Raw genomic sequence first — 24,296 nt, 5'->3', positions numbered from 1 at the left:
AATAACCACGCATGCGCACTGCTCAATTCCAAATTCCGAACGAAACCTGTCGATAAAAACTTATATTTCTCACTTTTACATACAAATAAATAATCAGTTTCTTCAAAAATTGTTTTGATAAGCACTTATTATTTCGCAAAAGGTTAAACCCAATATTTAATTGATTTCACGTATTCTTCGATTCGTATTTATTCTACAGTTAATTTTTTGAATATCCAGTAAATAATCATAGAAGGAGGGAAATTGCAAAAATCTAATACTTGACACTTGCACAACTGTATAGCGAATCATGGCCGAGTTAAATCTGTCCAAAATGCAGGTTGGTAGTTTGACAGTCTTTCATACATATATAAATATATTGTCATTAATATATTATGATTGTTCGTGGTATCTTTGATAAACATGTGCGGCTAATAAAAATTGTGGAATGTACTACACCGAAGTGGAAAGAAAGGATTTTTATCATCAAAATCTTGATAAATTCAAACCTCATAACCAACATTAAAGGAGGCAAGTCGCTAACTCTATATGATCCACAATCTTCGACATTGCAAACACAACTTATTGTTCAATTTAAAGGAGCTAAATCGCTAATATTTGGGACCTAGAAATTGACTCAAATGGGTCGCAACCATATAATATTGATAATAATAATATTATTAATAATGTAATCTGATTGTATAAACGGATCTACATTCAGTTGTTTCCATTTTGACTCCGTTTATGTCCAGCGAAATATGGCATGAGTCTCAACCGAATGACAATTCCTAGCGTCTGGTTATTCCAGTCTATTGTGCATGCTCTCCAGATAAGATATTGTGCACTGTTTGACATGAGTTGTGGAATATGTCTAGCCTTGTTCTTCCTGGTCACTTGTTACAAATGACGCTGAAACGCACAATGGTACACGATTCGTGTACAAATGGTAAAATGTTTATTTTGTCTTAAATATTGGATATCAGAAGCCTACCTTTTCCTGGTAAGATCACAACACCAATGTTGATTTGAATTGACAATTAATTCGTGTTTTCAACGTGTAAGCCTTTGGATGATACTAAGTTGTAGACTTGGCTACTTTAAAAGGAGCTAAATCGCTCCATTTCTAGGTGCCAAAGAATAGCAATTTAGCTCTTTTAAAATGACAACTGTTTGATTGTTTTGCTCTGTTAATGACATCTGAATAAATATTGTGTCACAAGTTATATGCCTTATTTAAATTTTTAAGCATTTTACTGATATCAGGACAGTAATGATCTTGGTCATAGATATTTCAATTTCAGTTTATTATTTTTTAATTGTATTTTTCAGTTTGAATTTTTCACAACATCTGATGAACTGGCTTTAGAAATTTCTCAAGCCTTGGTTTCTATTAACTGCTGTACATGGTGTATTTTAAGGTTTCTTGGTGAGAAAAGACCCTGTATGTATGTAAATGAAACAGTCAATGAGGTATAATTTTTCTATGGCAAAAGCTTGTAATGTGTAAATCATGTTGGAATAATTCATTGGAGCTTTCATTGGGTCAAGTGTTGTGGTTTCAATCCCATGCTAATACTTGACAAGGAATAACCTCATTGGTTTTCTGTGTGTTTTCAGATGGGGGGTGTCTGTATATGGCGTTACAGCATTGCCCACAACCCAACAGTCCTTTTGTATAATATTATAAGTAAATCTATCCATAATGCTTCTATATAGTCATTGGAGTGACACTAATATCCATGCTTACTTTACAAGTTCTGTATGTCATTTTTGCGCAGATACTGTGATTATTTTATTATTGAGGAAGAAGAAGTTGCTGAATGTTTTGTTGTCTGGCAACTAAATTCTTTCTATCTTTTTCAGCTGAGACAATTGTTAAATGCTAAAGATGATACTGTTGATTGTGTTATATGTCCAGGTTGTTTAGGAATATTGCACAAATATAATACGTCTGATTTTCTACAAGAGGTGGGTAGTTCTCCATTTATCATAAAATATTAAATAGATGAGATTACCAATACTAAAGCTAATGTAGGATACATCAGTTCTTGTTGTCCATAAGATATTAGCTCTTGAAGAATTAGGCTATCCTTAAAAAATGTTGTTTCCTCTAATGGACAAATAAAAAGATCCAGTATGCTTGATCAATGGTTAAACATTGGAAAAACGTTGTGAGTTTTCTATAGTTCTTCCATTCTATGAGTAAGATCTATAGGTCTGGTATAGAAAGATAGTAAGATAGATGTTTGTATTTTTGTAGATAAATGGTGTTGTAATCTTGTAAGATAAATGTTTGTATTTTTTGTAGATAAATGGTGTTGTAAAGAAAGAAGATTATGAGTTTATAGATTATCAGTGTTCATTAATTGTACCAGTATGTACTATACTTAGACAGGTATGTAATATAACTAACATACACAATGATATAAAATATTTGGAGACACAGGTACTAATACAGTTAATTTCGTAGTGTTTTATTAATATTGCATATTTCTTTCGATTTTCTTTTTTTTCAGCATTCTATTTACCTATTTTTACAAGAAAAGCATGGGTGAGTATCCATAAATTGTGTTTGAAAAAAGAACAAAGTCTATATTTTATTTGAAATATTCTTTGTTGATTTATGGGTTAACAGGTCTCGGGTCTTTTTTTAACTAGATATTCAGAAATTTGACAACAGGATTTTGAAAAGTTAATCACCAACGGTGGCATTTGTTTTCTTTTATATTCCCATATTTAGTCTGGACGTATATTGTCATAGCTAGCACCTGTCCTTGATTACGATTTTTTTAATTTATGCGATACAGGTCAGAGTTCTTAACAGAACATTTTAAAATACTAATGCTTTTCAAATTTTCAACTTGTAAATTTCGAACGAATTTTGTGGAGTTATATTTCTGTTCACATTTTCATAGTTAAAGATTGGGACAGAATTCCGAGTTTTTTATTTAAAAATATGATGTAAACAATTTCTTAATTTGGACTTTGATTTTAGACTTGGCTGATGTTGGGTGTCGAAGAGGATTTATCTTTTAATTTTAATAAACCCACCTTTATTTCTTTAGTTCTGTATATTGTAAAATACCAGAAGAAGAAATATCATCTATTAAAGATGTATGGAAATGGTTTTGTGGTCCATCATTATCAAAACAATTAAACTCAGAGTTTAAACAAAAGGTATTATCTTGCAGTCATTTTTCAAATATTTCTGTGAATGTTAAAGATGGCTTCCCAGAACAGTATTTATCGGGTGGTTATTTCCAATAAAAGTATGGCAATTTTGGTATATATGGAAAGTAGAGATATCCAATCTTACTAGAAAAATACTGGATTCCCCAAAAAACACTCATGGAGCGTATACAGGACAAAAATGTAAAGGTTCCCCATATCAACAGCCCGACGATTATGACCTTCTGCACGCACGATGTCAAAGGTCACAAGCGAACATTGAGCGCTTGAAGTACAAGTTGATAAACTTTATGAAGAGTTAGACGTACAATACTTTCTGAGATAAAAATGACGGAAAAAGACGCGGGTAGTGGATAATCCGACAATTTAATTAGGATTCGATATTTGTAATAAATAGTAAGCGATTAAAGACAACATCGTCTTATGTATGCAATGATTTCTCCTCTGACTCCCAAGACGTGACGTAAACATGACCTGGTTTGATCGAATTTTAATAGCAGGGCATTCCTTCGCAATTACAATGTTTGAGAAGGATTTGAAGCATAATTATGACAAATTAATTAGTTTGAATATGTTTTTGGTCCATATATACCTTTAAATCACCCAGTTTGTATGCGGGAACCCATCTTTAAAGCTCTTAGCAGAGAAATAGTATGGTATTTCAAATAGATTTCTTTAAAACCAGAATAAAGATATACAATAAACATTTAGAATTGATACATTAGCTTAGTCCTTCTTTATCTAATCCCAACTTTCCTTTTGTAGTAAAGAAGAATAAACTTTGGCACAGCATCTAAAAGAATCAGTTACATGATAAATTCTTCAAGAAGTAGGCTTGTGGTGAATGCAATTAAAATGGGTCCGTCCGTCTGTCTGTCTGTCCATCACACTTTTTGAGACACAATAACTCTCTTTCTAATTGAGCTAGAATGTTCAAACTTGGTGTAGTTGTTTATTAGGTCAATGACTTGATGGAGTTCGAAGATGAGCATTTTCTGCTTAGGGTAAGCAGAGATGAGCAATTTGATTGGTCGAGACTTTGGAACACAATAACTTTCCTTCTAATTGAGCTAGAATGTTCAAACTTGGCGTAGGTGTTTATTAGGTGAATGCCTTGATGGAGTTCGGAGTTAGAAGATGAGAATTTTCTTCTTAGGGTAAGCAGAGATAAGCAATTTGATTGGTTGATGCTTTGGGACCCAATAACTTTAGTTCTAATTAAGTGAGAGTGATGAAACTTGGTGTATAGTTTTATAACATCAATATCTTGACTAAGTTCCATAATAAGCATTTTCTGCTTAGGGTAAGCAGAGCGATAAGCAATTTAATTGGTCGAGACTTTGGAACACAATAACTCTCCTTCTAGTTGAGGTGGAATGTTCAAACTTGGTGTAAGCGTTCATTAGGTGAATGCCTTGATGGAGTTCGATGATAAACATTGTCTGCTTATGGTAAGCAGAGATAAGCAATCTGATTGGTTGATGCTTTGGGGCCAATAACTTTAGTTTTAATTAAGTGAGAGTGATAAAACTCAGAGTATAGATTAATTATATCATTAACTTGACTAAGTTTGATGATGAGAATTTTCTGCTTAGGCTAAGGATCGATAAGCAATTTGATTGTTCAAGACTTTGGAACATAACAACTCTGCTTTTAATTGAGGTAGAATGTTTAAACTTGATGTTGATGTTCATTAGGTGAATGTCTTGACTGAATTCAATGATTAACATTTCAAGCTAAAGCTAAACAGTGCTAAGCAATTTTATTGGTTGATGCTTTGAGACCAGATAACTTTGATTCTATCTGATAGAGAGTAATGAAACTTGGTGCATACTTGATAATCGGTTTGATTGCTTGATACTTTTGAAAAAAATAAATGTGCGATTAATTAATATGTGTCATCTATTTATTTTGGGATTTCGGCGGGGGACATCAGCCTCACTGTTGGCTTGTTTTATTATAAGCAAATGCTGTTCTTTTGTTCTTTCAGAGCCCCTTTGAAATTTCCTTGATATTTAAATATGAAGATTCTGAAAAAGAGTGTTACTTTTTGTGAGTACAGCTGATGTTATTGTTTTAAGTTTTGTGATTTTAAGAAATATCTAACTGTCTATTCATTATTATTTAACTGATTGCATGTTACATCAGTAAAAAACAATAATGGAATCATCAATATTAAATCATTATTGAAATTTAGAAAAAAATAATGATTTTTTTCAGATTAGAAACAAATCCTAATGAATTTCAGAGAAGGAAAAAAGTAAGTTATAACATTTTATCAAGTGTCTGAAAAACAGTGATCTTTTTTTTCTAATCAAGTTTTTCTTTAATTTATGTTTTCAGTTTAAAAATATTATTTTTTGTAAATTTATGGAATTATGAAAAACAATGATCCTTTTTTTTTCTAATCAACTTTATCTTTCATTTATTTTTTCAGTTTGAAAATATTATTTATTGTAAATTTATGGAATTTTTTCATGCATCAAAGTATTGTGAAAATTGCATGTTAACCTAGGGTTTGGTCTCATGGATGTATGTGGCAAGGACTGTAGGTTTGATCTCATGGATGTATGTGGTAAGGACTGTAGGTTTGATCTCATGGATGTATGTGGTAAGGACTGTAGGTTTGATCTCATGGATGTATGTGGCAAGGACTGTAGGTTTGATCTCATGGATGTATGTGGTAAGGACTAGTACTGTAGGGTTTGATCTCATGGATGTATGTTTTTATTTATAGTCACCATTTGATATTTTTACCCGAGCTGCTGTTTTTAAAGCTGTAACAACATTACCAGATGATGTTTTTAAAAAGTAAGATTTATTTCAAATACAATGGGTCAATTCAAGTCCTGAGTTATGCTTGCGTTACTGTTGTGTTGTAGTGGTTTATAACTGGACTTCTTTGTTATGCCTTAATGCAAACCTCTTAATTTAACACTAGTGTTTATATTAGTTTAATACCAGTGTTAACTCTGGTGGAAAATAAGAAACGCTAGTGTTATTTTTAAATGCTCCACTTTCGTTTTTGTCTCCTGTCTTAATGCATTAAATTCTTTTCTGATCACCATCATCGAAGATGCAAACGAATGGAAGCTTGATAAGATTATTAATTGCGTACAGACCCAAACCAGTAAAGTTGATGCATATAGATTAGACATGAAGTCCTCTATAAGCTGCATCTCCCAATACTACAGATGGTTGGGTGGCTGAATGGTTAACGCGTGTGCGTTGCATCATAAAGTCTGTCATTGAGTCCAGTGGTGCAGTTTTGATTCCCCGCTTGTACGTGACAAGGAGTAGGGTCGTCTGTCCAACCTCATGGGTTTTCTCCGATCCTCTGGTTTCCTTCCCCTGCTAAAGACTCCTACGTGCAAGCAATTGGAATAAATTGAACCATATGTTAGTCGCAAAATGACCTAGTTTGTGTATGTTAGTCGCAAAATGACCTAGTTTGTGTTAAGTGGATGTTAAACTCTCTCTCTCTCTCTCTCTCTCTCTCTCTCTCTTCCCCCCAATACTGCATCATTAGGATGCATATTGTTTAAATACATCACAGACTGAGCAGGTTTGTCATGTGCAGTGCTGGGGATACCACTTATGATATGTCTTACCACTCATATATTGAACTTTTGGTGCATTACGCAGTTTACAACTTCGGCCAAAAAAGAAGGCATCTCCAGCATGAGATGGGCGTTGTATTTTAACAATCATACAATCAATGTACAGTACTGCAAACATATTTCTGGCATCTTTCAACTGGATTGGATATTAAAATTCGATCAAACAAGGTCATGTTTACATCACATCTTGGGAGTCAGAAGAGAATTCATTGCATACATAAGACGATGTCTTTAATCGCTTACTAATTATTACAAATATCGAATCCTAATTTAATTCTCGGATTATCCATTACCCGCGTCTTTTTCCGTCATTTTCATCTCAGAAAGTATTGTACGTCTAACTCTTCATAAAGTTTATCAACTTGTACATCAAGCGCTCAATGTTCGCTTGTGACCTTTGACATCACGAGTGCAGAAGTTCCTAATCGTCGGGCTGTTGATTAGGGGAACCCTTACATTTTTGTCCTGTATACACTCCATGAGTGTTTTTTAGGGAATCCAGTATTTTTCTAGTAAAATTGGATATCTCTACTTTCCATATATACCAAAATTGCCATACTTTTATTGGAAATAACCACCCGATAAATACTTTTCCGGGAACCCATCTTTAATTCTGAAAGCTTTTTAAAAAAAATCCCTATTTGACTTGAGCTGAGATTTTTTTTAACCCCTAGGGGTTAGTGTTAGAGTTATTTTTAACAAGATAATTACTTTTATCAAGCTGTTATTATCTAATAAGTTTTTATGTAATTAGAAATAATATTGCACAAAGCTCCTTGTCAAATTATTTTTTCATATAAATTTGTTTTCGTAAATTGGGAAATTGGTATTGGAAATATAGACAAACTGAGGGGCTCAGGTATAAGTTAGTGTTTGGGTATCCATGGTTAACACAACCTCAACACCACAGACCTTAACTTGGATTCATTTGAAATACAGAGTGGGTCTGAGGTTGAGTTAGCATAAAATTACACCAGTGATACACTGATCTATCTGGAGTTAAACCCTACAACACCTTAACCCATGACTTGAACTGACCCAATGTTACTTCTATAAGACAAACTTCCGTGGATTAAATTGGCATATGTTTTCAAATTTATGCTTTTATTTATGTTGTTAAGAACATCTGAGAATCGAACAGTGTCATTCTTGCAATTCTTAGCTTTTTGTCGCCCACCTTTTGAAGAGAGCAAGGTACTGATAAAATGAGTTTGTCTGTGATTTTATTTGGGGACACAATCACTTTGGTACTAATTAAAGATACATTATGGGAGATTAGATAAAGAGCTGGCAGTTCTCACTATAATAATTAAAAACTAGATAATATAAAGGAAATTTGCTGAAAATTTCAGTCAAATTGATCCACTATGAACCAAGATTTTAGTGATTGAATTTTTGGCCTAGCCTTGATCATCATTACTAAAGTCTGTAGGATAAAAAACATAGTCTCGATTATCCATTTCATGATTTGATTATGAATGGAAGTCGAACAGCAAATCTGAACCTAATCCAATAAACATCGCAGCCTAGCGATGCCATCAAGAGTTGATTATGGTCTGGATAAGTTAATTAATGTCTAATTAATAATTTAGATAAGATTTCAGGCCTAAAAAAAGACCTGCAATAGGCAGATTTAGCTCTTGCATAATGTTTAAGCTAGAATGTTCAAACTTGGTGTAGATGGTCATAAGGTGGTTTGATGATGAGTATTTTCTGCCAAGGCTAAGTAATTTTGCTATTTATTTTTTTCCCTATGCTTCTAATTGGGGTAGAAACTTCAAACTCGCTTTGATTGTAAATTCAGTGAGGTTGTTGAAACTCTTTGTATAATTTCATTACCTTAATACTGTCACCAAGTTTCAGAATGAATATTTTCTGCCCTGGTTGCTCGATGGATGGCTTTATAAAAATATAAATGTGCAAGTGATTAATGAGTGTCATCCATTTTTTTTTGGATTAAGGTGGGGGACATCAGTCTCACTGGTTTGTGACTATAAATAAAGGCTACTAATTTTATCTTTACAGAAATTATCAAACTCCATGTTTGACTCCTGTGAAAACTATAGACTGTGATATATCATGTAACTTTGATGCTATATTTATTGCTGGTATGTACATGTAGCTGCCTAATCTTCTAAACAATCTTTTTATTATTTTGACTTAAGAAATATTGTATACGTATATAATACTATCACTAATCAGTCATCAATACTGTAATATTAATCTGTTAAAACATCTTAAAGGGTGAAATATTTCAAGATTTATGAAAACTAGAGGTCTGTAATTTGTATGTAAACTTTTTTTTATGAACATTGATTTAACTTGACCCGTGATTGATGTTAAAAAATATTTATTTGACTTTTTGTTTTTAGGAAGATATTTAAAGTTTAGCCGAACATTGAGTCAGACACCATGGATTATTGATGGTGTTAGAAAAACTAAATCATCTGTAGAAGAAGAAATATGCAGTGCCATGTCTATATTTCAAGCTACAGGTAAGTCTAATTTTGGTTTTTGCTTACTGGTATAATTTATTGAAATCCTTATATGGCATTTAAGTAATTGAATATATAATATTAAAACATTTACTTGAGAACGCCAAGAGGAACTTGTTGAAACGTCATGTGAGATAAACTTGGTGATTGTTTTCCATATAAACTGTGTTTTAATATTGTTTAATTTATTGTAGTCATATATTGCTCATCCGTTCACCATTCACATTTTTAGTTAGCACAATATAGGTTACAATAATTCATATGATTTTGATACAGTTGTTTATCTTGTTGTAAGGAAGAAGCCTGTTGATTTTCATCATTTTATTAGTTATTACCCTCATTTACTAAATAAATTTTTTGTCAGCAGTTATTTACATTTTTTTCTGAAATTAATGTTGTTTATCATATTAAAACTAAGAACCTTAAAGGCTCAATACCACTCTTGTTGTAACTGAATAATATGTCCCAATCTTTATTCTGGTCAACAAATTGTACTATTTTAGAATATTTCAATTAATTGATGATCCAAATTTCATCTTAACACACCTTATTTAAAATTTTTGAAAAATTCAACATAATGGTTTGAAACGTCTAACGTAAACCTTTTCAAATAAAACTTCGATTTAAAAATATTTTCGAACCCTCTGCACAAGTAAAATAGGATGTAATGGATAGTTTACACAACAGGTAGGACACTTAAACATCTAGTACTTAGATAGAGATATTATTTATTTTCTGGAGCTTTCAAGCCAGCAAGAGTGTTATTGTCCCTTTAATTCCACTCAATTGTACCAATTAGAAAGTCTTGTTAGCTTAGAAACATAAATTTGGGAATATATTGATATATTATTATTAGGGTTGACTTATTGTACAACTCAATGCATTACCATGTCTTTCTGCGCATTAGGTGCAGACTGAATTTGTCAGGTGTTCAAGGAAAATAGATATCTCATGGTTTAGACCCACCGCTCTGCAGTTCTCAGTGCAATACATGCCATATGTCAAAAATCTACAAGTCATTTTAAATACAGAAAACTAAACAGTGTTTACCATTAAAATCATTACCTATGATTGCATACAATAATCTGGTTACTTTGAACATATATTTGTTTCAGATTTCAAATTTTCATCATCGGGTAGAGAAGATGTAGATGTTAGGATGCTGGGAAATGGTCAGTATTTTAAAACAATTTGTCAGTATAGATGCAATTATAAAATACAAGTTAATATCCAGAGTTCTTTCCCTTTGCCAGGTCGGCTTATTTATTATCTTTCCTGTATAACCTGTTCTGATGAAACACCTTACCTCTTTTCTTCTGTAAAATGATTAAATGTGTTGCCCTTTCTACTTATTCATTGACAAAGTTTGTATTTCTACAGGTAGACCATTTATAGTAGAAATACTTGATGCTCACCGTTGTCATGCTGTTAATGAAATATCTACAGTACAAAAGGTTTGTTAATATGTGCAATTTACATAGGTCAATACATCATTAAATAAGTTCCATCACAAATTATTTACCATACAAGATGGAAGAAGTATCCATTTGCTCACTACTTTTAGTAAAAATTGATCTTCTAATATGAACACATTTAGTCAATCAAATGATGCCATTCCACACTTTATTCAGGAAATTCTGTTTGCAAGAGAAATTGCAGTGTATGGTGTCATAAAGGGATGTAAAGTTGAAGTGCTGCAGGGGAACAGGCAGATAAAATCAAGTTGAATTATTCAGATGGTGAAATGATGGATGTGTGTTTATTAGCATATTCCTGAAACATATTATATCACTAACTATAGTTATGAGTGATTTGTTCCATTGGTCTACCAACTTTACTTGTAGACTAATCAAAATAGTCAGTACATCTATAAACCTATATCTGTTAAATATCATGTGATTATGGATTGTGTTTTTTTAAATTCCAAATCAATATATATGACAGTACATGTATATTATCATTATTATTTTTGTAGTTGATAAACAAAACATCAGATGTAGTAAAAGTTAGAGATTTACAACTTATAACAAGGTAAATTTTATATAATATATATCAGCATACACCTCCAGATTATATCTCCCATAGCAACTATTGACGTTTTAAGGTAGCTATTCCCCGTATCAACCTTTTGTCAAAGCATTTGGTGTTGATATTGAATAAACCCTAATAAGCCAGTGCACATACTTTGAATTTCACGTTCACAAGGTAAGCAGTTGATATTGGATAATTTGGACTTTGTGTCTATGTTGAAGAAGACGGTTGTTATTCAAAGTAAAACCTGTACTCTCTTCCCTTAGGTTTTTATTTTGGCGGATAACAACCAGGGAAGGGGTTCCTATCTACTACTTCATTTTTTTTAAGTATACAGACCAAGCTATAAATATATGAAGTTTGTATAATTGTAAATTTGTTTACAATATATATTTGGTTGCAGAGAAGATTGAATACATTATTGTTTGTTATGATATATATTTTTAGAGAGGACATACATAATCTAAAAGAAGGTGAATTAGAGAAGAGTAAATGTTATATGGCATTATGTTGGTCTTCTTCAACACTTACTCCAGAAAATATACAACTTATTAATCAACTAAAGGTATAAACATCTACATATTGAATTTCAACTAGTCTTTATACCTATATATTTGAAAGGCAGTCATTTATATACTATACAACACAATGTTAAATTTCGTAAACTCTTCATGTAGATAACATTTATAAAGTCATCATTGATATATAGAGAATCTCCTACCAGTCTTTTTTGATATTAAAAAATATCAACACAAGTTGATATTTTTTGATATCAAAAAAGACGAGTAGGAGATTTTATTTATCACCCAATCCTTTCTTACATGCACAAATAGATAAATATAATTCTTTGCTGTAGATTTCACTTTTACTGAAGATTACGGCGTAGTGATACATCATTTTTTGACAGCAATTCAACCATTGCAAAGTCCTTTATTGACCCAGTGTTTCCATCAAGGTCAATTGAATAACAATAGTTCATTTTTAATAAAAAAAAAGTTACTTTTAATAAGAAATGAACCGTTCTTTGAAAATAAAAAAAACGTAGTTCCTTTTCAACTGACCAATCAAATTCATGTAAAGCGATATTTCCTAAGGAGATTATGAAATATATCACACAAGCGATATCTACTGTAGAATGCATTATTGGGTGATAAAGTTTAATAATATTTTAAAGTTTTTTATCTATTATATGCCCCGATTTAATTTGGACATACATTGTCATCATCAGTGTCTGGCATCCATGACAATATTATGTGACCACTGTGCAGGTCAAATTTCTTAGCAAATTAGCAGGGATGTTTCATGTGGTCTTAAGGAATAAGTCAATTCAAAATTTTCTGATCACAAATTTCAGTGTTATCTCCCTATTTTATGATCAGACTTATGAAATTGTGTGACCAACATTCAGGGCAGACTTCTTGATGAAATGTTAAAACATTTGACAGTATTTTTCATTGGGCATAAGATAAGTTTCAAACACCTTTTGTGGAGTTAAGTTTCATTTCACATTTTGACTTTTGAAGTTTGCAAAGATAAACACATATATAAGCAATTTGATTGATCAATGCTTTAAAACACAGTTATTCTACTTCTAGAGTAGAGTGTCCAGATTTGGTGTAGATGTTCATTAAGTCAATAATTAACATTTTCTACTTAGGCTAAATGACAATATTGGTGTCAGTCATTATCACATATGTGATAGAACTGGTTAAACACGTTCCAAATATAATTTTAACACATAGATCATTGCTTCAACAGATGCGTAATCACGGTTTCAACAAACGGAAGTTACGAATGTAAAAGGAAAACACGAGTTATCCTTCTATATAACTGACTGAAGTGACAAGTAATAACAGATACACGGACGAATTTCTGCTCACTAACAATTCCTTCGGAGACCAAAAGTTGAGAGGATATCTGACAATTCAAAAAAGTAATTGAATGTCACTAAATAAGAGAACACGAGAAAAATAGAAATAGTCTGTACATTCTCTTGTTTTTGTCCCCCGCCTTTCGAAGAAAGCAGGGGACTATTAAAATGGGTTCGTCCGTCTGTCTGTCTGTCTGTCTGTCCGTCTGTCTGTCCTTCTGTCTGTCCGTCTGTCTGTCCGTCACACTTTTTGGGACACAATAACTCTCTTCCTAATTGAGCTAGAATGTTCAAACTTGGTGTATGTGTTTATTAGGTCAGTGCCTTGATGGAGTTCGAAGATGAGCATTTTCCGCTTAGGGTAAGCAGAGATAAGCAATTTGATTGGTTGATGCTTTGGGACACGATAACTCTCTTCCTAATTGGGCTAGAATGTTCAAACTTGGTGTATGTGTTGATTAGGTCAATGCCTTGATGGAGTTCGAAGATGAGCATTTTCCGCTTAGGGTAAGCAGAGATAAGCAATTTGATTGGTTGATGCTTTGGGACACGATAACTTTTAATTGAGCTAGAATGTTCAAACTTGGTGTATGTGTTTATTAGGTCAATGCCTTGATGGAGTTCGAAGATGAGCATTTTCCGCTTAGGGTAAGCAGAGATAAGCAATTTGATTGGTTGATACTTTGGGGCACGATAACTCTCTTCCTAATTGAGCTAGAATGTTCAAACTTGGTGTATGTGTTGATTAGGTCAATGCCTTGATGGAGTTCGAAGATGAGCATTTTCAGCTTAGGGTAAGCAGAGATAAGCAATTTGATTGGTTGATGCTTTGGGACACGATAACTTTAGTTCTAATTAAGTGAGATTGATGAAACTTGGTGTATAGTTTCATTACAGTAATACCTTGACTAAGTTTGATAATGAGCATTTTCTGCTCAGGGTAAGCAGAGCGATACGCAATTTGATTGGTCGAGACTTTGGAAAACAATAACTCTCCTACTTTGATTGTCCCCCGCCTTTCGAAGAAAGCAGGGAACTATTAAAATGGGTTCGTCCGTCTGTCTGTTTGTCTGTCTGTCCGTTCCGCTTATGGTAAGCAGAGATAAACAATTTGATTGGTTGATCTTCGAATTGAGTAAATGTTCATGCTTATTGTCCCCCGCCTTTCGAAGAAAGCAGGGAACTATTAAAATGGGTTCGTCCGTCTGTCTGTTTGTCTGTCCGTTCCGCTTAGGGTAAGCAGAGATAAACAATTTGATTGGTTGATGCTTTGGGACACTATAACTTTAGTTCTAATTAAGTGAGAGTGATGAAACTTGGTGTATAGTTTCATTACAGTAATACCTTGACTAAGATCGATAATGAGCATTTTCTGCTCAGATTAAGCAGAGCGATAAGCAATTTGATTTGCTGAGACTTTGGAACACAATAACTCTCTAATTATTTTCCTATTTCGGCGGGGGACATCAGCCTCACTGTTGGCTTGTTGTTCATACTATAGTTAATAAAAACATGGTAATGCACAGACTTTTTCTATATTTTTTCGTTTTCTCTTTTCTAGTGACAGTTAATTTCTGTTTTGAATTGTCAGATATCCACTCACAGTCTCATATAACAAGTTCTATCACATATGTGATAATGACTAACAACAATATTGTCCTTAAGCAGAGATAAGCAATTGGATCTGTCGATGTTGAGTGAGTGTGATGAAACTTGGTGTAAGCTTTAGTCAGTGCTTTTTTAAAAGGTGAATGTGCAAGTAATTCGTGAGTGTCATTCATCTTCTTTGGGGTGAAGACAAGGAACAATAAGTTCACTATTGGCTTGTTTTTTTACACGCCCACATTGAAATGTGGTCGTATATTGTCGTAGCCCCCGGCCGGCCGGTGTCCACAACTGCTTGTGTATGCTCTAGTGGCTAAAGTTAATATCCGATTGACCTTAGATTTATACACAGTATTTCTGGTCATGAGACGAAGAAGCCTATTGATTTTCCGATAATTACTACCAGAGTTATGGCCCTTGATCACTTTGAAAAATCTTGGGGATGCTTTAGAGACCAAAGTTTATAATACACTAAAATGTGATTAAGAGTAACAACTCATTAAGTAATTATCAGAAAATCATTAGAATTTGTTTGGCTTTTAGTTCTACCCCATGCTAACGTTTAGTATACGAAACATTTAACATCATGAATTTAGCTGTTCAAGTTATCAAAATTCATGATGTTAAATTTTTTGTATACTAATGTTAGCATGGGGCAGAACTAAAAGCCAAACAAATTCTGTTAATTACTTAATGAGTTGTTAGTTTATTATAAATGTTTCATTACCGACAATAGAAAAAATATGCGACAACTCTTGTTGACTGCTCAGACAACTTAGTTGCTGTGAGCGTATGTTTCTTTGCCTGGCAACCTATCTTTTAAAATTTCAGACAATAGAAATACAACAAAAGACTCCTCTCAGAGTTTTACATAGGTAAGTGTAAAATAATGTGATTGTGTATTATTAATGTTATGTGCACATTCTTGTGTATACTCTAGAGACCCAAAACTTTTAAAATACTATTTTACATCTTGCTATGACGAAGAAGGAAGAAGCCTTAGGAAATAAGGGTTATGTGAATATAAATTTGAGGGGTTATTGATTATTTTTGCAAAGACTTTTGCAAGCTCACCTGGCCATAGTTCACCAAAATAAATTTTGAAAAGGTAAATGCTAATCTTGTTTGGTTATTCATGATGAATGCTGTGGGTGTTGACTATTCAACCAATTAGAATTGACACAGTGTGTATTATAGATTTTATTTCTGTGTTTCAGACGATCACAAGCTGTAAGATCTAGAATGATCTATGATATATCTATTAAAGAAACCAAAGAGAATTATTTTAAACTCTATATTTCTACACAAGCAGGAACGTATCCTTACATTAAACAATTGATATGTGATTATTGACCACCTAAGATTAATGTTTGAAATTGCAGTTATTTTATTAATACTGTGAATATAGGGTGATGTGGACTGACCTGAACCACAAAATGATGGTCTCAGCAGCGTACTTGATGGATAATAATGATTTTATACTTTGATTGTTTCATTTTGTGGGGGGGGGGGGGGGGGAATGGTCTAACGTGTCTGTCAATGAGTCAAGTGGCATTGTTTCAATCCCACACTTGTATGTATAAGGAGTTGGGTCACCTGCTTAATCTCTTGTTTTAGTCCGGTGTGACTTCCTTTGAAGAATCTTTAGTGAAGACACCTATGCGCAAGTAAATTATTGAAACAAAAATGGTACCATATGTTAGTCCTGAAGTGACTTAGTTTGTGTCGATGTTAAACCCTGTTTCTCTTTCATTCATTCGTTTCATGTTGTAGATTATAAAAGTAGATCTGTAATCATGTTGACTAAACATTATAAATACACAATATAATTTTTCCTTAACACTATAAGATATATAAAAGAATTTGTTCATGGTGATTTTGGTAGAACTGTACCTAATCTATCTAGTTTACTAAATGTTGATTGTGATATATTAACATTGGATGTACAGGTATGTATGTAGTTTTATTAAAGGAACATTATGGGAGATTCGATAACGAGTTGACAGTTCTCACTATAATAGTTAAAAACTAGATAATATAAAAGGAATTTGCTAAAAATTTCATTCAAATTGATCCACTATGAACCGAGAACTAAGCGATTGAAATTTCCGCCTAGCCTCGATCATCATTACTAATTTTGATAACAATTCAGGCCTAAAGAAAGACCTGCAATAGACAGATTTAGCTCTTGCATAATGTATGTTTAGGGAGTTAATTAAGAACAGAGCCCCCCCCACACACACACACACATACACACACACTTCCCTGAAGTTCCGTCCCCTCCTATTTCTTGATGTAGTGAGTCAACATAAGTTAAAGTATTATATTTAAATTCATATAATTATTCTGTAGGCATTAAATATTAATAATGTAATTTTACTTTCACAGGGTGTAGAGTTAAAATGGCCACCACAACTTGACAACGATATGGATGCAGAATAATAGACCAATATTATATTATTGTAAAAAGAAATACGTTATTTGAATGTTGACAAAAATATGATTCAATATTTGTTTTATTAAAATTGATGTAAACAGTAGCTCTGTTAGTTGCTTTGAAATGATCACTAACAAAATGAGGTCATAATCCCTATTCTGTTGATCAATATAAAAAAAAATGTATTAAGAAACCTGATTCATCAAATGTCTTTGATGTCTAGATTTCTCCTTATATGTGAGAATAACCCCATAGAGGTGTTGTAGTGCTATACAAAAAGTTATTCCTATTGAACAAGTTAATTCTCAAGCCATGTAATTAATTGACAAAATCTAAAAGGTTTTTTGGTGTTATGTACCTGATGTCCTTTTAATAATCAGTTTTTGTTATTAAATAATAAATTAAACTATCTTGTTTCTTTCTATTTAATTTATAAACATAAAATGTTTCTAAATAAAATGAGAGAGAGATAAATGGGGTTTAATGTCTGCTCAACACAAACTAGGTTATTTCGGTATTAACACGTGGTTCAATTTTTTATTTCAATAATTTTCTTGCACGTAGGGATCTTTACCATTGGGAGGAAACAGGAGGACACTGAGAAACCTGACATCTAACAACAGCCTGTTGCTCCTTGGTATTTCTTTGAAAAGGTATCACAGAGCTTCAGACAGTTGCTTGAATAAATAGTTCTAATAGCCTTTCGTACAGAATTATCCAGATTTATTCACTGAAATGTTCTGGCAAGAATTTCCAGAAATTTGAGAGGAGTTAGAACATTCTGGTAGTATGGTACCAGTAGTTTTAAACCATTGTGTTTTGTTTTACGATGAGGCCATGGCAATGCATCTGAGGCAGAACTTTGCCTTTTGAATGACAAAAATCTCCACAAAATTGAAGGGTTTACAAAGGACTTGAGTATGCTTCCCGGTAATACCCAGTATCTGAGGGCAGTATTGATGAATTTATTACTGTTATGTCACTAATGTCATGAAGTAAACAGCCTTTCATTACAGCCAAGACAACAAACCTGTTGGTGGGCATATATTTCTTTGTTTTTTGACAAGACGCACCCATAAACTGATTTCATTTGTAAACACTGACCATGCATCATCTGTTTTTATCATTTTTACCCCCCCCCCCTTAAATTCTGAGGGAAAACAGAAATATCGCTGGCAGACAAATTAAAATGATAACCAAAACATCTGAAACACAAGTTGTGTACCATGAACAAAGAAAAACATATTCTAAATTACAATACGAAAGTAAACAGTAATAGCCGATTCACAAATGATAAAATAATAAAAAAAAACAAAAAAACGTGAAGAATGGGCTAATTTGGTGTAAACGATTGTCGTTCAGTTTGGACTGTTCGCGTATTTCACCGAGCATAAATGATTAAAAATTACAATTTTTTTTTTAAAAAATTGTATATAAATCACTTTATATACACTCATATTACATTAAACATACATTATGCAAGAGCTAAATCTGCCTATTGCATGTCTTTCTTCAGGCCTAAAATGTTATATAAACTATTTTCGAATCCCCGGTTGTACGTGACAAGGAGTAGGGTCGCCTGTCCAACCTCTTGGGTTTTCTCCGGGTCCTCCTGTTTCTTCCCACTGCTAAAGACCCCTATGCGCAAGCGAATTATTGAAATAAAATTAAACCATATGTTAGTCCCAAAATGACCTAGTTTGTGTCGAGTGGACGTTAAACCCCATTTCTCCCTCTCTATATATATAAACTATTAATTAGACATTTATTAACAAAACAAGATCATAATCAACTCTTGATGGCATCGGATACTCAAGATTTTAACTAGATTAGAACGGTTCGCCATTTAAAAATTTAATTTGAAATTTTCATTTCACATTATCTTTTTTTGATCAAGAAAGTACAACTCTTTATCTATCTAAATCTTATATAATGTATGGCTAATATTTGGGACCTAGAAATGAACACAATATGGGTCTCAACACATATAATAATTTTATATGAATGTATATAAACTGATTTACATTCAATCGTTTCTGTTTTTACTGTAATTAGTTATGTTCTGCGAAATACGCCAGAAGTCTAAATCGAATGGCAATATCTAGCGTCTTGTTACTCCAATCTACAATGATATTATTTATTTGCGTATGCTCTCCAGAGAAGAATATAATGTCACCGTTTGACATGATTTGTGGAATATATCTAGCCTCTTTCTTCGAGTCCCTTGTTACAAATTGCGCTGAAATGCATCATGGTACATGATGGTAAAATGTTTATTTTGTCTTAAATATTGGATATCAGAAGCCCATCTTTTCCTGGTAGGATCACAACATCAATGTTGATTTAAATTGACAAATAATTCGTGTTTTCAACGTGTAAGACTTTGGGTGATATTGAGTTAAGCAACTTAGCTACTTTAATATGCGCCCTTTAATGAAGGCTGACACAGTTGTGACGTCATAACTTTTTTCTGGGGATGGAATTCAAAAGTCTAATATATGGGTATACGTATAGTTTTACAAATAGTTTTACAAATTTCCTTATTCATTCAAAGCAGCCGTTTTCAGGTATTATTCTCTGCATATGTATACTCACTCTGTAAACACAGAATTCGAAAAACTTTCTTTATCGAAAGCTGACACATTAACTGTTATGGCGTCATAACTTTGTTTTAAGGATAAAATTCAAAATCTAATTCACCACATCGATGCAGAATTGTTCAATGATAAAGCATGTCAATCAGACTAGAATTGACTGAGTCTTGGGCTTTTTCGAAGAGGGTCACCCCAAGAACAAGAAGAACAGGGTGAGTGGCGGTTAGAGACCACTTCCTAGCCCAAGAAATGGAATACAAAACATTTTAAAAAATTGTCTTATTCAGTAGTGCAAGCATATTCCATAACTTAAGATTTTAAATAATCGCAAAGTTGTGATATTTTGGGATTTGTTATTTATATTGACTTCATATTTTGTTAGTAGGCCTACACATGACACCTCTAAGTAAAATCTGTCTTCAAAGAATGCGTCACAGTTTAATATAAGGTCTATATAGCCTAATGCAATGCTAATTGCTAGATTTTGAATGGTGTATTGAATAAAAGCATAAAGAGTATATATAAACTACTTGATGATAACCTAGGAAAAAGAACCCCACCGATTGACAAACCTATGGCTATTATCTTATCTACTCTATCTTTTATTAGTTAGAACATTTTTCACCTATATTGACAAAGGCTTTAAGTAAATATCATTATAGACATATCGGTAGATATAAAAGACCAATATTAATCACAAACCCTAATAATCAATACAGGTCAACAGTGAAATGAAATCATCTGGGTATTATATAGACTAAGTATGGATATCTGAGGATCTATAAATTCATATTTTATTTTTATGAAAAAGATGGAATCAAAGAATATAAATGAGCCTGAGGATGATTGTGATTCAAATTTTGACGAAAGTCTGGAATATCAAGTTTATGAAAGTGATTATAAGTATGCAGAACCTGCTCAATCAAAACCTTTTTTATTTCAACGTCTAGATTTTGAATCTTTAGTTGGTGGACTACCATCTTTTGTTCGAACTAATTACAAAAAAAACGGCCGGTATACACAAGATACTTTTATTTTACGTATAAACTATCTGAGAAGAAGAAAGATGATGGCCACAATAGATGGAAATAATGCTATTCGTCTGGAAGATGGAAAGCCTAAAATAACTAACTCTACCAGTTTACCATCCGGAAGTTAGTGTGAAACACTTGAAAATATTACCGGTAATGTTGTTATAAATAATTATGCATTCCATACATCAATCTGAAGAACGGATCAACATATTTGTGTAAAAACGTATTTTGTTTTTCTGGAAAAAAGGATAATTTTATTTTTCTGTTAATAGATTTTGTGGTGATTTTATACTCTGAATCATTGTAAACATGATATCCGAAAAACTTGTAATCTAGTTTATCTCAAAACATAACTGCTTTGTGAAATCTTTCATTCATTTGTCTTTTTCGAGCTTTTAGATTGCTTCAGAACATAATTAAAGATACATTATGTAAGATTTAGATAAGTAGCTGACCGTTTTTGCTATAACAGTGCAAAAATAGATAATGCAAAATGAATATATGTGCATTGATTGTTTATTATCGTAACCTGCACGGTACTGGTATATTCGAGACTTAGTCTCGCTTCTCCATTTTAAATTAAATCATTAAATGGCCAAATCGTTCTAATCTACTTAAAATCGGAGACATTCGTTGACAAAGAGAGTTGAGATTATATAACATTTAATGCCTAAAGAAAGACTTGCTATAGGCAGACTTAGCTCTTGAATAATATATATATTTAGGTGTTTTGGTTGTTATTTTGTAACTGCCAAAGATACTGTATTTTCTGTTATGTTAAGAGACTAGCACTTGGAAACAGGAGATGGTCCTACTATAGTTATTTACTGTAACTTAGGTAATGATGAGCAATCTCCTCTTTGAGAATTTCTGGGCACCCTATAGTTCAAGTGTTACGTTTAAATTAATGGGCGCATGGCTCTATTCTTTGGAACCTTACAATATAGACTAAAATGTGGTTTAAAAAGCACATAAAAGGGCGTATGGCTCTAGGCTATTTTTTGGAACCTTGAAATAGACAAAAATGGTTCTAGAAGCACATATTATATTCAATTTTTGAGAAAAAAAAATATTGTAATTTCTAATCAATTATGGTCGATGAAATACGTGAAGAGTTCAAATTGAACGGCAGTCAATTACGACTGCTTTGTGCATTCTATACGTTTTTTTTTTTTAAAAAACATATTATTTTGTCGCTTATGAACCAGCCTTTACTAATTACTTATATATTGTGTTGTATATGTTTTTATTTGTTCATTACAAAATGGCACCGAAAACCATAAGGTACACGACTCGTGTACTGATTATAATATGTTAATTGTGTCTTAAATATTGGATAATAGGCTCCTATAGCTTCACGGCAAGATAACGACATCAATATTGATTGAGTTGATCAATATTGAATTCTAATTCGTGTTTTTAATTTCGAATATTATGGAAAATTTTGAGTTGGTGACTTGGCTCCTGTAATGTATATGAATGTATATAAAGTGATTATATTTAATTTGGAAAAAAAGCATTGTAATTTCTAATCAATTATGTTCAGTGAAATACGTGAATAGATCAAATTGAACGACAGACGTTTACGCCTGGTTAGTCCATTCATGGACCTTATCATGGTCCATTCTACACGTTTATTATTATTTTGTCGTTTGTGAATCAGCCATTAATTACTTGCGCCCATAGCCATAGGATATGTTTGTCTTTGTTCATAATAGTGCAAAATGAATATGCTCAAAATTACATTCAAATTACTGAGCCAAGTTATTAGTATTATTACTGTCTTTTTTATTATTGTTTCTTGTATTAGCAATTGTTATTATATTCAGTATGTATTTAATGTTTTGTTCGTAGGCCTATTTGTATGCTGCCTCTAATGGGGTGTTTGGATACAATAAAAATAAAAATATTATCTACATGTAATCTAACTAATGATGCCAGAAACCGTAGAATACACAGACTCGATCGTGTATTGATTATAAAATGGTTATTATGTCTTATATATATTGGATATTAGGTAATCCTATATTTTCACAAGATTGATTGAAATGGACCAATAAATTGAATAAATTCTAATTCGCGTTTCTAATATTGAGTTAAGATGTTTATTGATGTCATAGCATTAACCCCACCAGCTCCATTAGGATGCAGTCCTCCAGCTGGAAAATTTCAATGTTTTATGAGAATCAGCGTGGGCACTTACTAGTTCTGTTATTGCCAGTGACATCCTAAACATATTATAAGGATTAAACAGAAGGTTCCAAAAGAAAGAAAATGGGGTTTAATAGATAAAAAAAAAACCGAATCTCTCGACTCTGTGTGTACTAGTAAGTTCCTTCTAGCAGAATCCGATATATGAATTACATCGGAATTCAGTAAACAAAACTGCCAATTTTTTCTTCAAAACTGTGATAGATGACTGTTATTTATTACGTTCTGTCACATCCAACAACATTTATTTTAAAGGCATATAGTCCTACCTTACACAGGTACAAAACATCTATATTCAATCGAGGCGTTAAAAGCTGGCTTTTCCTCACATTTTAAAACGGAACAGGTTTGACGTAAAGGCAGGGCCAAATGTATGTCGTGTACAACATCCATTCAAAATACGCGACGTAGACATTTTAAAATCGACGTAAATGACCGTTCCAATTCTATTAAAAACACCACTTGATTAACTTTATTGACAATATCTTCAGATAATGGAAAGTTGTATCATTACATTGGGTCTGGTGTTTACTTAGTCTTAATAGTATAAAAGTATCTTATTTAAGATTTTACATGCATTAATAAAGAAATTTTCCAGGTGAAACTAATGGCATCCAATCGTAGCCAAAAAACAAAAATAATAGTATATATCATCAACGTTTTTAGCTAAGTTCTCGCAGCACTTTTCTACACTGATGGCTAATGTAATGAAGACGGACATAATGCCATTCAATGCCACTGATTTTTCACTTTTTATTCTTCGAATTTCAACTGTGTGTACATTTGACCTTGTTTTTTCATTGGGCTCCTTCCAAACGACTAACGAAGACGCTTTACTTGCCAGGGCGACCTTCGGTTGCACGGATTTTCGCACTATAGTCGAACCATCTGCATGCGAATGGCATTTAGTTCAACCAGTGGTCCGTACGTAACTAACGTACGAAAATTAAATGGTAGCTGGCTTTTTTTTCGCACGAATACAGTGAATGGCCATTTTGCTCAGTAATCCCAGCCAGAATTTGGCTATTTTTTTAAAATTGCGTTAAAGTTTTAAATTTTTGTTTAGAAATGAAATAAATTATCTTTTAGTCAATCCCCACACTAAAAACATTAAAGGGATTATAACACTTTTGCTGGCTTGAAAGCTCCAGAAAATAAATAATATCTCTATCTAAGTACTAGATGTTTAAGTGTCCTACCTGTTGTGTAAATTATCCATTACATCCTATTT

General features: G+C 32.6%; 1 protein-coding gene across 1 annotated transcript; it reads left to right on the top strand.

Annotated features, from left to right (window-relative positions):
• Window positions 1-91: 91 nt before the first annotated feature.
• On the top strand, window positions 92-17,632 carry LOC126821517 (tRNA pseudouridine synthase Pus10). The gene is made up of 19 exons (XM_056100787.1): window positions 92-319; window positions 1,309-1,449; window positions 1,843-1,947; window positions 2,288-2,374; window positions 2,496-2,530; window positions 3,045-3,156; window positions 5,159-5,220; window positions 5,389-5,428; window positions 5,906-5,979; window positions 8,814-8,896; window positions 9,161-9,283; window positions 10,399-10,455; window positions 10,664-10,737; window positions 11,259-11,314; window positions 11,762-11,879; window positions 15,621-15,664; window positions 16,007-16,105; window positions 16,639-16,738; window positions 17,178-17,632. The coding sequence occupies exons 1-19, from the start codon at window positions 290-292 to the stop codon at window positions 17,229-17,231; spliced, it is 1,494 nt and encodes a 497-aa protein (XP_055956762.1). The 5' UTR covers window positions 92-289; the 3' UTR covers window positions 17,232-17,632.
• The last annotated feature ends 6,664 nt before the right edge of the window (window positions 17,633-24,296 follow it).

The sequence above is a fragment of the Patella vulgata genome, chromosome 5, assembly GCF_932274485.2.
Source record: "Patella vulgata chromosome 5, xgPatVulg1.2, whole genome shotgun sequence".
Classification (NCBI taxonomy): Eukaryota; Metazoa; Mollusca; class Gastropoda; family Patellidae; genus Patella; species Patella vulgata.
The sequence above is the reverse complement of the archived record's forward strand: the minus strand, read 5'-3'. Positions and strand labels throughout refer to the sequence as shown.

Bases quoted from the DNA above. Each gene is read 5' to 3' on its own strand.
- LOC126821517 (XM_056100787.1), top strand. From the start codon at position 290: ATGGCCGAGTTAAATCTGTCCAAAATGCAG. The intron at 2,375-2,495 runs GTATGTAATATA...CTTTTTTTTCAG, and splicing joins TATGTACTATACTTAGACAG to CATTCTATTTACCTATTTTT. The intron at 5,221-5,388 runs GTGAGTACAGCT...GATTTTTTTCAG, and splicing joins GAAAAAGAGTGTTACTTTTT to ATTAGAAACAAATCCTAATG.